This window comes from Electrona antarctica, assembly GCF_951216825.1.
Source record: "Electrona antarctica genome assembly, chromosome: 8".
Classification (NCBI taxonomy): domain Eukaryota; kingdom Metazoa; phylum Chordata; class Actinopteri; order Myctophiformes; family Myctophidae; genus Electrona; species Electrona antarctica.
In genome coordinates, this window is record NC_136789.1 from 25776785 (window position 1) to 25792618 (window position 15834).

General features: G+C 44.9%; 1 protein-coding gene across 1 annotated transcript; it reads right to left on the reverse strand.

Annotated features, from left to right (window-relative positions):
* Positions 1-1620: 1620 nt before the first annotated feature.
* Positions 1621-15769, reverse strand: arhgap35b (Rho GTPase activating protein 35b). The gene is made up of 7 exons (XM_079508478.1): positions 15053-15769; positions 6324-10223; positions 5870-6011; positions 5563-5640; positions 5284-5415; positions 4655-4760; positions 1621-4560 (listed from the first exon to the last, which is right to left on the reverse strand). The coding sequence occupies exons 2-7, from the start codon at positions 10044-10046 to the stop codon at positions 4149-4151; spliced, it is 4593 nt and encodes a 1530-aa protein (XP_079364604.1). The 5' UTR covers positions 10047-10223; positions 15053-15769; the 3' UTR covers positions 1621-4148.
* Positions 15770-15834: the final 65 nt, after the last annotated feature.

Here is a 15834-nt window from a genome sequence, read left to right on the forward strand (position 1 = left end):
GCAGGAATTGTGTCACATTGGAGTTAAAGAGATGTTTTATATGAATAATGCCATTGTCCTCACTAAGTTATGTTATAGTCCAGACTGATATGCATATGCAGGCTTATTATTCACGCTTGGGTCAAATTGGTGTGAAATGGTTTGCATTCTCTGTTATGGCTTCGTATGGCATTCATTCATGTAGAAACTGCACCATGATCATGTGCTGCAAAATGTTGACATATCAATTGGCAGAAGTGGTTTTACTTGAGTAGGCCTATTACAGGGGCTTTTGTAGGCCTTTACCTTGCAATAATAATGATAATTAAGCAAAAGGCTTAAATTCACTTTGGGCTTCTTCTACAGATTGAAAGCTTGTTTTGCTTGTTCAGCTCGCAAAAAATGGTCACTAGTCTCTTTCTGTCCCAATTGGATTATGGTGATACCATTTATAGGTTTTCTTGCGCCTCCACTTTGGCCAAACTGGACCCCCTGTACCAATGTGTACCATGCTGCACTGAGATCCATAACTAACTCACCTTTCAGAACACATCACTGCACATTGTATGCTGCAATTGGTCGGTTATCTTCTACATCTCGCAGGCTGCATCATTGGTATATTTCCATTTACAAAGCCATTATTTTCTTGGTGATCCTCCAAATTCGATTTGGTCAAACCTCAAATATAATGCTTGGCTATGGTGTGTACCGTGCGTGTAGTATCAGCATTCAAATCCAAGGGGGGTAAAAAATGTCTGGCCTTCTTTGGCCCCTGGTCGTGGAACGACCTGCAGTCCAGACTAAAATTGTCTTTGAAAGTTCCATTGAGAAGTTTCAAAAGGATCATCTTAGATGTACAGTTTGCCTCCAGGTCTCTGCGCCAGGTGTTTCTTGGGCGACCCCTTTTCCGCTTGCCCTGCGGGTTCCATGTTAGAGCTTGTCTAATGATGGTGCTTGCGGGCTTTCGTAGGGTGTGGCCTATCCATCGCTATCAGCGTTTTCTTATCTCCTCTTCTGCGGGCAGCTGGTTTGTTCTCTGCCAGAGTTCTGATGGTGTCTGGCTGGATGTGGAGGATCTTCCGCAGGCAGCTGTTAATGAAGACCTGCACTTTCTTGATGGCGGCCGCTGTAGTTCTCCATGTCTCTGCTCCATATAGGAGGACCGCCTTAACGTTACTGTTGAAGAACCTGACTTTGGTGTTGGGGGTCAGTTCTTTGGAACTCCAGATGTTCCGTAATTGGATGAATGCCACGCAGGCTTTTTGGATCCGAGCTCTAACATCGGCGTCTGTGCCACCCTGCGTGTCAATCACACTGCCTAGATAGGTAAAGGCTTCAAATTCATCCAATGCCTCGCCATCCAGTGTGATTGTGTTGGCTGTTGGCCAGTTCCCACTTGTAAAAGAGACGCAGTCTCAATGTGTTTTACTGGTTAAATAAAATAATACAATTTTGGTAGACCTAGAATGATCAACAACATGCATTACATGTTCTATTTATCCAACACAATGTATCATGACTAATGTTATTAGGAGCCCATTTGCGACCTCAATTTCACAGGAAATGTCTAAGAACATGAACATAGTTTGCAAACAGTATAATGCTCACTCAGACAAGAAATACCACAAGAAGTATGAGGACAACTTTACAAGATTTAATTTATTAACTATTATACAGTTCACATAAGGCCTTCATCTTCATCCATCATTCTCAGTCAGAACATGTCATGGTTTGCTCTTGATGCACAGTACTTTCTTTCACTTTTAAGCTATTTCACTTTTGTATTGTTTTCTTCTCTCATACTAATGTTTTAAAACAGGGAGAGGGGTCAAACCTCCTCCCTTGGCTTGTTCTTAAATCATGCACTAAACTTAAGTGGCCTTAAACCATTCACAAAATCGTAAAAATGGACTTTCAATCATTGAAATACACACTAGAAATGTTTTCTACCATTGACTAAAGGGTGGTTAGACCCCCCTAACATACAAATAAACAACCATTATAGAATAGTATGCACTCACGTTTTGCTCAGAGTGGCAGATTTGCCAGGGTTGTGTCAGAGGTGAAGTGATGCGGTAAGATTACATCCTCTCACAAGTCACATTTTAGAGGGACATTTGGGGCCAATTTATACCTCATCGTACGTCCACATCACTCGACGAAAATAACCGATTTTCAACTGAAAAACGTGACGTGTATGACAAAAGTATACATTGGGCTTTGGTTGGTGTTATCAATCACAATGCTATAGCTTGCTACTCCGGACTGTGAGACGCCACATCAGCATAGCGATCAGACGACCGACTTCCAACAGCATTGAGATTCCTAATAAGTACCAGTAGGTAATGATCCCAAATATTAACACTAGCAAGCTAATCTGATAAGCGCTGCAAATGAGAACCATGACGGAACCACAATCACCCACAACTTCCCGTGTCAAATGTGGTCAACCTTCAAAACGTCTGCGGTTAAATGGACAGTGCTCAGTCGAATGACTTTTATAGAGGGGTGGTTAAAATATATGGGACATTCATTTTAACTGTGCAATCACTGGAGATGGGCTGCTGCTTTTGCTTGTTTTGTTTTTTTTCACCATTAAAGAGAGGACAACATGCCAGCACAAAACTAGTAAACTAGAGCAGCTAATAAATGCTTGGTGGGTAGTTCATCCCTGACTGTCCATACATGGTCCTTTTCTCTACAGGTCCGTGTTTAAGAGCAGAACTAGCAGTGAGAGTGTTTTGAGAATAGTAAGAATACCCAGCTATCGGAGTTAAAGGTCCTTAATATTAGATGAGTACAAAGAGATTGGATTGATAGACAGCCTCAGCAACACATCCGGGAAACGATCACATTTCACGTCTGCGGTTTCCATAGACACCAGATGGCAATGTAGAGTCGTGTTCTAGTATGATGATGGTCTAAAGCCACCCTCTTCTATTCCTACAAACAGCATGGGCAAATCAATCAATAACTTTACCACTGGCAAGTAAAGTCTCCTCTGTGGTAATCTAACCACCTGGTTTGAACAAACTTCCCTAAACCACTACTCGCATCAATCAGCCACAATAACAGCCAGAGGGGGAGTTTTTTTTTTTTACGTGGCTGGACAAACGCATAACATGGGCAGATTTTAGATTTCCCATCAACTAAAAAGAAAAAAGTAGATTCTGGGTTAACTGAAAGAAGACTCTTATCTGTTTCACAAGCCTGTGCTAATGCCACTCTCAGCCACTAAACAACATGGACAAATTGATCAAAGTGGCATTTCATCACCTTTAACACTACACTATCAGAAAGTGCTTCAGAAAAAGTATGTGGATACAAAAACAAGTTTGATGTAAACAAATTTTGATCCGCCAAAGCTCTGTAGAGGCAATGGGTATGGCTGTTTGAGCTGTGAACTTAAAATACACACACTCACACAAAAACAGTCCCGACAACTCCCCTTATGCAGGGGGGGAAAAAAACAGTGATCATTAAAGTGCATCCCTGGATGTCCCCCCACCCCAAACCCCTGCCCCCCCACCAAATACAGAACAGACGTCTCCATGCTGAACCCTAAGTTGGAGCCAACAAGAGGCTCAAGGCAGGGTCCCAAAGGCAGACGGAGAGGACCTTCTGCTAAATGGGGCAAACTGCTGGCCAAAGGACACGGAGGAGGGCAGTCTATAAATCCAGTGGCAGTACTTTTATGAGCACAAAAAAAAAGAAAATAAAAACGTTTATACACAGATAACATGGAGGCCACAAATCATATCTTCCAGGTTGACATGGAGGTTTGGACTTCTTGGGTACATGACTACATGTGTAGGCTGATGTAAGCGAAGCTTAGTGTTTACAGTATTACAGCTCATGTCCCCCTTCTGCACACACTGCCCGGTGGCAGAATCCAGGCTGTCGGGGGCTCAGGCAGAGGGCACAGAGAAGGGTCAGTCGCCGTGGTAGCCAGCCCTGGCACATATGTAAGCATGGTGGCAAGTGGCAAGTCAGGTTTAAGTGGCAAGGTTCTCAAGACGCTGCACGATTCATACCTCCATAGTCCGCGTTATCCACAACGGAAAGAAAATGTAGTGTCTTTAGTGTGCATGTGTGTTTGTACAGTATGTGTAGTGTATGTTGGAGGTAAGGTCCAGCATCGTTGTGGGCACACGTGGTTTCATTGTCTCTCACAGTGTCTCTTGTTCAGCAGGGGAGTGATGGGGGTGGGGGTGTTGGTGCAGTGGGGGCAGCAGGGACTGTAGAGGGGACTGGGGGGTCGTGGGCGGGGACTGCTGCAAGGGACTGAAGTGTGCCGCCGTGTGCGGCGGGGAGGAGCGGTAGCAGGAATAGGCCGAGCTCCCGGTGAGCGTGGTGGTTGGCGAGGCCGGCAGGCCAGCTAGGCCAGTGGGCGAGTCGAGGAGGGGCTGGTTGTAGAAGAAGAAAGCACACTGGTGGATGAAGGTCTCGATGATTGTCTGGTAGGTGCGCGTGGCGGTCAGAGCGTCCATGGTGGTGAAGTCTGGCCTCATGAGGGTGGGCCAGAAACAGATGGACAGGTTTTCACTGGTCATTAGGTTTAACCTGTTCAGCTGGCTCACCCTACATGGAAGGAAAATATATTCACATCAGCAAAAACACAACGATAGGGATGGAATTCATGCGAGAGTGAAGCTAGACTTAAGACAGCACTCACTTGTGTAAGTGGCTCGTGACGTATTTAAAGAGATCATAATTCTCCCTGGGGAACCTCCTCAGGACATCCTTCATGGTGTACAGCCTCTGCTCTCTGTCGTTGATCTCTGCACACACAGAGGATGGGGAAGAGACTCAGAGTAATGGGAAGCCAAAACTAACCTCCATACGAAAATGAACCCGTCAGTAATTGTCTCACAAGCAAGCACTTTCCACGACAGACTCCTCATCACTGGATAAAAGACTGAACGACGTCAGTCCTTCGTGCTGGTAGCCATTCAGTTAACATAAACAAACATTTTCTTTGTCTTCTGTGGTGAACACTAGCATCATAACGAAGCACCTGCTTAGCAAGACTGCATTTGTTGCGTTATTTTTCACTATTGTTACCTGACCTTGTATCTAGTTTACACTTAAGATAAGATGTTTATCGTCACTTAACAGGATTTTGTTTAGTCAGTGCATCCACAAGCAAATTCATTGCTGTATCTGTGTGTAACGTCTACTGCGGTGCTGCTATGACACCTGAATTTCCCTTGGGATCAATGAAGGTCTACACTACAAACAAGCAGGAGATCACCAATTCTCCACTACTCTCCTAAAGAATCAATGTCCAGGGTGTTTTCTTACTGAAAGCATCCAGTAGATCCACCTGCAGGGCACAAGGCACCAGTGGGTCAGGCAGCTCGGAGAAGAAGCTCTTCAGGGCTCCAGCCACAGTGTTGATGGCGTAGTCCTTCTCCACCAGGTCCAGTCCATGGTCTGCATAGGGAGGAGGAGGGATGGGGTGGTGAAAGAAGGAGAGAAAGGATAAGCATCAGTTGCAGTTGGTTGGACTGTAGGTTACAAACTGACTATAGGTTACAAATTCCAGTCTCCTTCCTGTCCATATAATGATCGGTGTCTCACCCTGGTCAAACTGTCTCTGCATGGCCTCCATCTCTGACTTGTTTCCGCTTACCCGGTACAAACCTTCTGTATTGAGACCTGACAGAAATGGGAGAGCGGAGAAAAACACGTATTATATAGGAAAATCACCCATTACAGATACAGAACTGTGTGATGGTGCATCATGGACAGACTTGTTTACTATTGAGAAAGAGCATGTTTAAATTAGCCATCTGTAATAGCCATGCAAATTTAATAATGCATTCTTGTATGAATGAATGTAACTGCATTGCACATAAAAGGGGGACAAAGGAAAATAACAACTTACCCGTTGTCTCAATAAAGCGGACACACTTCTCAATAAATAATGGGATGGGTCTGTCGGGGGACACAACATTTGCAAGCGGGACCCCAAAGTAACTGCTCTCCAATGGCTTGGGAATAGCTGGACGGGGCTTTGTTCTCGTTTTCTGTCAGGAGATAAATGATGCAGTTGTGAATATAAATTAAATCTGTGTTGAGTGGCACTCATTAGCTTCTGTTGGGTTGAAAAATGTCTTGCGGTTACCATTTCTGGCAGCACTGAGGCATGCCAAATTCATCAACACTCTGCAAGACAAAGTCCTTCCCTCAACTTTGACTCAGTATGAGGTACAACTATTACACAGAAACATTGAATAATATACCCACATAATAAGTACAAAGAGATGCCTTTGTTATTTGATACTGTAATATAAACTACAGTACTGTATATCATTAGCAGTTATAGGAGGCATACATACCTTAGCTGTTCTCCGCAGGCTTTTCAGAATGTTCCTCTTTTTGGGGTCCTCACTCTCTTCAACAAGGCTCTCTCCTTTCAAGGTTCCAAAGTCATCATCTTTGGACTTGGGAAGAACTCCCATCTCGTCATCACTGCCTATGAAGCTGGTACGGAAGCTGCTGAACTTGCCGAGGCGCTTTGACCGGTCACGGTAAAGGCGAGGCTTTACTCCTGCAGCTGAGAACTTCCTCCTTCGCTCCAGGGAGCTGCTGTCTGCTTCACTATCTGAGCCATTGCCATTGGAGTTCATCCTGTTGGCATTGCGAATGGTGATGATCTTGCCTTGTGTGCTATCGTGTGGCACGGAGTAGATTATCTCTTCATTGCTTGGGCGTGGTTTTGAGACAGCATCCATGGGCTCAGCGTAGTCAGAGGGGTCGTAGCCTCCGTCTCCAGCAGGCACCCAAGTAACAGCAGAGGGCAGGGAGCGACGATGGCCCATTGTATCACTGTACGGGCTACGGCTTGACTTGCGGAAGTCAAAGGTGACGGTGGGTTTATGTCTGACCTGCGGGGGCATTTTGTTGTTGAGCTTGTTCTCAAAGGAGCTGATGTCAGAGATGACAGAGATGTCACTGGAGTCTAGATCAGGCAGGGTGAAGCCTCCACCATGGGAGGTGAGCGCACCGTCGTAATATGGTGGAGATGGCTCCACGTCATCCTCAGAATCCAGGAACAGTGTGACAGGACTGGGAGAGCTACAGCGTGGGGAGTACACGTTTTCAGTGGTGCAGGCTTCAGCCACATTATCATACATGTGTGTGGCCTCCACGATGTTACGTTTCTCTACCACCTCGTTCAGGAAAGGCTGGAACATTTCGAGCCTGTGCAGGCCACCCACCACTCCCCCGGACCCACACACAACACTGTTGAAACGACCCTCAATCTCGTGGGCGAGCTCCTCTCCCTGGATCAGCTGTTCGCGGGCATAGTCACTGTCAGTCAGCTCTGCCTGGCTATCTCCGACTGCCAGCAGCTGCACCGGGATGATGTCTTGAACCTCACAGAGGAACGCACACAGGGTTTCTAGCGAGGCTTTTCGGCTGACAGAGTATGTGGCGATGTAGCCGTGCACCAACCTGCTCTTCCGCAACGAGAAGGAGGCATGGTAAGACAGCAGAGAGAGCTCTATGAGTATCTTGTGTCCTCCGATCGTATGCTCTAGCATGACGGAGGTGCCGCTGTTCGATATCGGCCTGCAATGCGGAGCCATTAGGAAGGGGGAAATGAGCTGTTCGTTGTCGTAGGGATCTCCGCACATTATGCACATGACAATGCGGACGTCCGCCTCTGCACTGGCCTGGTGAGGTGAGTCTCTCAGACACAGAGGTTCAGGGGGCAAGGGAGGGGAGCTGCTAGAGAAAGATGTGCTCCTCCTGATGTCCAGAAGGCCCCTCAACACCTGATTGATTTGCATTTCGTTAACATTATGGCCGTAGCCCACGCCAGGGGAGGCCGGGTCTAAGAAGCTACTTTGCAATCTCCTTGCAATCTGCTGACCCTGTGTTATCAGGTTTAAGGCGGTTTCTCCACCAATATCTGAATATGACCCCACCCCCCTTTTAGTGACTAAAAGCAAAGAGGTCGATAGCTGAGCCAACTGGCTGTCCCTTCTACCCAACGTTGACTCCCTAAGCCTCTCGAGGCTGTCGACCACATAGGCTAGGGACTCCTTTGAATTATACAGACAAAGACATCCATGAGGGGTAAAGGTGGGAGTGTGGAAGGAATTTACAGGAAGTCGCACATTGCCCTCAATGGGCCGCAGTGTCAGCTCGTACATCTTCCCATCCAGAACATAGCGGTCGTCATTTGTACAGAGTGCCCTAATCTCATTAGCAAATTCCCTGGCCAGTCCATCCTTTCCCAGTATCACAAGGTTAATTCGATCAGCCTTTGTGTCCCCAAAATGAGTTTTCATATCAAAAAAGGGGTAGCATGTGGGGAAATTCAAAGCTAAGAGCTGTTCGATCTTAAAGTCTCCACACTGAGGACTGCTGGGGCAAGTCTCCTTGGTAGGGTGATAGACAAAATGGATATGTTTCAATACGAGAGCATCTCTCTCGGCTGGAAGCTTCTGGAGGGCTTTGAACCTCTGCTCTTCCCCCAAAAGCTCTTGGATGGCACCCATCTTCTCCTTACTTGGCTTGGCATCCACCTCAAGCTCATAGAAGAGCTCAGAGTATTCCAGCAACAGTTCCTGGAAGTCGTCTTTAGCATGGTCGATTATCTCCTTCTGGTGGCGGTTGTAGAGGTCCAAGTACTCTTGTTCCTCCAGCCACTGGTAGAATTCTTCATTCATGATAAAGCTTCGGGCCTCCTCCCAGGGCTTACCTGGTGTGACAAACGGTGAGGATGCCAGCTTGTGTTTAAACTCCTGGCGCATCTCTGCCCGCCTGCACTCATTACGCAAATGTTCCAGGTGGGCATCAAATATAGCTTCTGCAGCTGAAGTCTCAAGCAGGTCTGAGGGAATACGCTCATCCTCCATGTTGTCAATGTGAGAAGTGTCCTCCCATGGTGAATCCTCCAGAACTACAAACCAGTGGGCAAAGTGCGGTTTAGACTCCAGGACCTTCTGTACTCCAGACCAGCTCAGCTGGTCAATTTCATCCAGGTCAGGCACCAAAGAACTAAGAGCTAAAGGAAGAGTGCTTAAGTATATTTTACGGCGCCTCTCAATATGTTCTTGCTTCAGGCGGTAGACATGCTGTTGAAAAAGCTTTTTGCATTTTGCTGTGCCCTCCAAAAATACATATTCTTTGTACTCTGCAGAGGTGTTCATGCGTCGACTGGTGTTTAACCAGGTTTCATTGTGATTTTTCACAATACGGTTGATTAGCCATTCATAGCGATCCTTGGCGGAAGCGATCTGCTGACTCTGGATTTTGAGGGCTTCAAAGTAAGGAATGATCTTGTGCTTGCCCCTGGTCTTATCAATTAGTTGTACTAGAGTGAGGAAGGCAAGGTCAACATTGATGTTGGAGCGTGCAGATGTCTCCACCACGGGAAGACTCTTTTTAGTAATAGCAAATGTATGTGAATCTTTGATATAACGTTCAACTCCTTCATCACACTTGGTGAGGACCAACACAACAGGTTTCTTAGTCTTGCTAAGCTGCAGATATAGGTTAGTGACAAATTTCATCTGATCGTCAAAGTTGCGATTCATGCCACGGCTGACATCAACACAAAGCATGAATCCATCCCCCGTCAGCTTACCCTCGGGCATCTGCTTCTGCTCAAAGTCCTGCTCCAGGCCCAGCTGGTCTGTGCAGAAGTACATGAGCTTCTCTGCTGAAGCCAGCTTAGTGGACGCTGCCCGCTTGATATAGGGCTGCATAGCAGTGCTACGATGTGGCTGAAATGTCTGGTCGTCAATGAACTCGGTTTGCTCCACAACATGCATCCGACAATCCTGCCCGTCCTCCAGGACCCGGGTGACCTCTCCCCAGAACAGAAAGTGATCATTGTTAACCACCCGCCCCCCAAAGTCACTGGTGCTCAACACTGACGTGTGGTCTAAATAGAAGTCATCAGCACTAGGCCGAACATAGCGATTACACAAGCAGGACTTTCCAACCCCACACTGGCCCTTCTCCTTCTCCGTTCCTGACAAGCCAACGACAAGAAGGTTGTAAAGGGGTACTCCTCTTGCCTCTTGCTTTTTTGCCATCATCATCGTTTGGTGACATTCATCCTGCTATATACAGGCGCGGTACTGGAGAATAAACTTGAACGTTTGTCCATAAAGTAGCTTATGCACAGTGTCTTAGTTTGAGATTTAAATGTCTTCTATTGGCTTCCAACTTTAATCAGCAGAAGAATGTGTGCAGTCACTCGTTACGCAGATCTGACCCTGTCAAATACAAGCAAAGAACAAAAACAAGATATTAGTATTTGTTCTAAATGAATCAGTTGAAATGCAAATCATTTTCCTGTAGAAAAGAAAAGTGGAATATTATTTCTTTGATCTAGTTCAAAAGCCATAATTAATTATAGTCCATGATGGGCTCAAAATAAATGTATCCGCGCAATGAAGAGAGAAGTGCTTAATAGCAGTCCACTGTCTGTGGATCTGTGCAACTCTGACTTATTTTAACATGTGCACATAAGAGGAACATACTAACAAATAATATCCAAGTTTCTTTGGTACAGTTAGTTTTCAATACTTTAATACTTGTCAATACTTATAAACAAATGTTGGGATCATACCAAGCACCTTTGATCCAGTGACTGTGATCTGAGAATGTGTGTGTGTGTGTAACTGAGCAAACATAAAATAAAAAACCCTGTTAATGAACAACACAGGGGGATAACTAAATTAAATAATAGTTGTGTTCGGATATGCGCATCGGGAATGTGCTCCGTTTATTTTGTTCGCTGGGCGGTCACGTCACAGAGTTAAAGCTGGTAATTTTAACCAAGGAAAATGATGAACACTTGTATGGTGATGTACTAAATGCTTGCCTTGCTACTACTAGGGATGCACTGAATATTCTGCCACCGAAACTATTCAGCCGAATAGCCGAATATTCAGTATTCAGATCGGTTGATTTTAGATCCAAAAACGAATAGTCAAAGAACCGAGGTTACCTTTCGTAACCTACCGTTTTATTGTGATGATGTGATCAAAATGTAATCATGTCTTTTGGCCATTATCAATGTGTAGCTCTACAACAAACTTGGTATGGCCATGACAGCAATGGTACAAATACTGGTAAAAATTAAAAACGATATAATATTAATCAGATTCGGCTATTCAGTATTCCCCCAACCGTTTCCTATATTCGGTTTCGGCCAAGAATTTCCCATTCGGTGCATTCCTACTTGCTAGCTTAGCTTTTGCCCCCAATAGTCCAGCAGCCGGGGGTTGTGGGGTGGGAAATTTAGTATATAGTTTTTTTTTTTATTGGCCGAAAATATTGTCTATATACATACATTCATGAATCCAACTGGCTGTCGGTATTGAGCAATTTATTTTATAGGGGTTTATATGTGCCCATACCATTAACATCCTATATATAAAGGCAAAAATGTCAAAATGTCATTATGCTTTAAGAGCATGTGACATGTCAAACTAGGGGGTTTTCATGCTTCTGAATCCATTCCAAGCATTAGTTTTGCACAAAAAACACTCCTTGGGCTATAAACGGCCATTGCAATCGTCACAAATGTGATGAGGTCAGCACATTTTTGGGAAAACTAATGCTTGAAATGGATTCAGATTACACAGGATTCACATATAAACCCCTATTAAAACATTGCTCAATGCCGACAGCCGGTCAGCAAGTGGATTCATGAATGTATACATATAGACAATATTTTAGGCCAATAAAAAAAAGACTATATACCAAATTTCCCACTTTAAACAAAAGAAGCCTGACAGCTGCCAGACTACAGGGAGTGCTCGAGACGACGCAGTTGCACCCACACACTGAACAACCCCAACTTCTGAGTAGGGTCGGTCAGTGTGGGCACTCAGCACACCCGGGGTGCAGCACACTAGGTTTTTGAACGACAACGCACCGAGCGCACTGAATAAGCAAACGATAAATGAACGACAAGAGGGAACACCAGTGCGCATTTCCGTATGCAACTATGCACCCAATTTCTTGTGCCATACTAATGCCCCTTTAAGTGACTTCATGTCAGGGAAGCAATTTGGCTGGTTACTGCTCCGTCAGTTGGACTTGAATGGCTCTATGCACACAGAATAAGTCTTCCTACTTCTGGGCTCCTTCCCTACTTCCTTCACAAGGCTCTGTTCCATTTAGTGTACAGTGGTGGTTCTCAAACTTTAATTTCAAGCACCCCCATAACTCTGAGTGTACACATGGACAGGTCCATTTGTGTACAATGGAACCAAATAGACTCAAGAGTTACACACCCATACGGGGCCATTTGGAACCCACTGGTTTCCAATGAGCCAATATGCACATTGGCAGCACCTGGCCTCAGCGTTTCTGTTTGACCAGAATGGAACAGTACATGGCCTTTTAGAGGACCATTTCACCACGTTTCAACCCATCTTCATATAATTGGTCCTCACTAATGTATAAAATAGCACAATATTTCTGTGTCTCATAGGAGGGCTGTGGGCAGTTCAGAAACCTGTCCTCCAGTTGTTTTTAAAACACTTTTCAGGCATAGAAACTCTGCAGTTTCTATTAGCTTGGATTCCCCATTGATGATGTCACTGAAAGACAGGTTTCTAAACTATTCTGTACCATAGTATCACCCTACCCTCGATTTTATGAACTCACCGTCTCTACAAATTTGGCCTTAGTGCTACATTAATATTGAATTCATTCTACTAGTAGTTCCTGATATCCATTTAATTAGGATGGTCTAGTAGATGAGGTGGGTGTATCACTTGATTACTCATTTGCAGAGCAGCTTGTCCATTGTGACGTCTGTATATAATACACGCCTACTTTTGTATACTTCATGCCTGACGAAGACCCGAAGGGGTTGAAACGTTGTATCTCTATTGAAATAAAGTTTGGAGCTCAAGACCTGGTGTGCGAACTTCATATCCTCTCACCTGTACGAATTTTGGTTTAGCACCCGTAGAATATTTTGAGATCTGCATGCTTCCCTGCTGGATCCTATTTCTCAGGTTTCTGAACTGCCCACAGCCCTCCTATGAGACACAGAGGCACCTTTTCCACCAAAAGAGCTTTGGTTCTAGAACTGGATCCGTTCTACATTCTTGGAACCTTGGCGGAACCGGGGGCCATTTTTTGGTTCGAGTTCCGAACCAACTTTTAGGGTTATGACTTGTGAAGCAAATCATTTTCAGTGGAAACACTCTGAACAATATTAGGTGGGGAAAAAAATAACTAAACCGGTTCAGCCCCGGTGGAAAAGGGGCCAGAAAAATGTGTGGTATTTTATCATGAATATTAGTGAGGACCAATTTAGATTTTTTGAAAAGTGGTGAAGTCGTCCTTTAATTAGTATTATATGCAACACCTGTGAAGTATCTGCTAGGGAAACTGGACACTGGGCCATTTGTGCAAAATAGACCCTATGACATTGGCAAGTAATTCGGGATCAATACAAGTAGGAAAATGACCGAGACAATATGTTATTTAGTCTGGAGCTGTCCTTTCCCATACGATTTTGCAAAACGAGGAAGAGAGAAAACAGACTTTTTATATCCTCCCATTGTGAATGAAGCTAAGCAGGCTGTGGATGACTTCCAGGCACAACTTGCCAATCATGTTTGCTTTTGACTGTGGATCTGATTATGAATCACAGATAAAATCTACAGAGGGATCTAAATGAGGCAGAAACAGAACCCAATCTGATGCTCTGTAATTGTTGAAATGTTGGTTGGGGTGTGTGTGTGTGTAATGCATATAGCTCTGGTCTATATAACTAATGTCCCTTGCTGCCGAAGGCATTAGAGCCATACACACACACACACACACACACACACACACACACACACACACACACACACACACACACACACACACACACACACACACACACACACACACACACACACACACACACACACACACACACACACACACACACACACACACATCACATACATACAGCACACAGACTATTTAGGCCTACCCTATACAAATAATAGAATCTTACAGCTTGTAGTGTGGACTGAGTCTCCTGCAATATTTCGAGTCCACTGCCAATCCCAAGATAAACAAGATTTCCTATCGAGAAATATGAAGGGAGTGGTGTTTTTTCCAGATGGCAATGCTCGATCCCATCTAAATGGTACAAGTCTGGAAACCAAAAGCCATCTGTCTCAGTCCCCAGTTTGAACCCAAATCAATAGGATATGATTGTATTATTTTATTCCAGAGTTTACGAAATATCAGATCAGCTAATTAATTGTTTGTTAGATTGTCATCATGCTAGTGGTCAGTCTTCAATGTGGTTCTAGGCACTTGTTGTAGAATCTATGCCCAGGTTATAGATATAACGGCCTGCAAATTAACTCGTTGGGCAGGCAGTGTCCACTTTTAGCTGTGCACTTCATTCAACAACAATAAGCTCATGGATGTACGAGTAATGACGAGCAGAATGACTAACAGTACAAAGTGCAGATTCATCATGCCCAAAAGTGTGTACAGTATTAGCGAATAATGTAATGAATAAGCGGTCGGTCACATTAAATTAGATACGCAGCTTTATTGTGTCTAGTAATGTCACGGTCAAAACCACCATGGGTTTGTCCATGATACCGCTCAGCTGAGCTAGGCCTGAGCTGATACCCCCCACATTAACAAACTAACAAGTTCTTTACGAAAGGCTAATTCTCTAATCCATTTGCAAACGTCGACGTGATATCCAACACGTACTCACTTCGACAATTTATTCATTTTACAACGAAACTAATTGGCTCGTGCGTTTTACTTCAAACTCCCGATTTGTTAAAGGATATCCACGCAGGACGCAGGCTTTGGAGTGGATGTTGGGCTGTGTGTGTGTGTGTGGAGTGACCAGACCACGCCAGGCCTCTCTGTCTACACCACAGAACAGAATGAATTCTATGATCCATCCACCTCGCCCTGCATTCTCACCATGGTGGTGGACTATAAGAACGCTCGCATACTTTTTTATCCGGATATGTCTGCATGGGGTGTTGTTCGATGTTAAGAGAACGTTAGATAGACGGTGTTTATTAAGTGACAGTCTTCAACATACCATGGCATGATTCTCCTTGTCTCTCCTTCCTTTGCATCTGTCAGGCCGGTTGTTGCCGCAGCCCTCCTCGCCGCCTGATGTGCACGAAAAGACCGCAGAATATACCCTGTGGCTCTTCCCCTTGTATAGTAGAGTCAAATAAGATTATTTTGCAGGGTGTATTTATTAATCAAACTACCGCTGATCCTGGGTGGGATTGTCCGTATTTTCTTGTTTAAAAAAAAGTATTTTTTTCCTTCTTCTTTGTGATGAATCACTGCGTTATTAGCCAGCAATAAAACAGCTTCTTGGGTCAATCGGATATTGTTTCTTCTTGACAGATTTCCTCACAGTAACAGAGAGAGAGATGTGGTTCAGTTCAGCAGCGTCTCCTCCTTAGGTCCAACACCACGTTGCTTTTCAATCATTATATTCAGTCCATTGTTAATGTGCCTCTCTGCTGTGTGTCTCTTTGACTACAACAATACGGTGTCGCTCGTGCACGGGGTAGCGGTGAGTTGGCTGCAATAGCACGCAGCGTTCGATCCGGCCCGAAATACGCCCAAAAATATGTAAGTGAAATCGCTCATGTCCTTATATCAATTGATCAATATGTTGCGTGCGTGTGTCTGTCTGTCTGTGAGAAAGTGTTTTTCCAGCTTTCCAATAATGGCGGCGGGCGGCCCTCCCTCCTCGCTTGCTTGCTTCCCCGGGACCTAATTCTCCTCTCTTCTTTTCTTTGCGGAAAAGGGGAGCCGTGGAGACAGAGGCGGCGGAGAGACTCTCCCAGCGGCGCACTGACA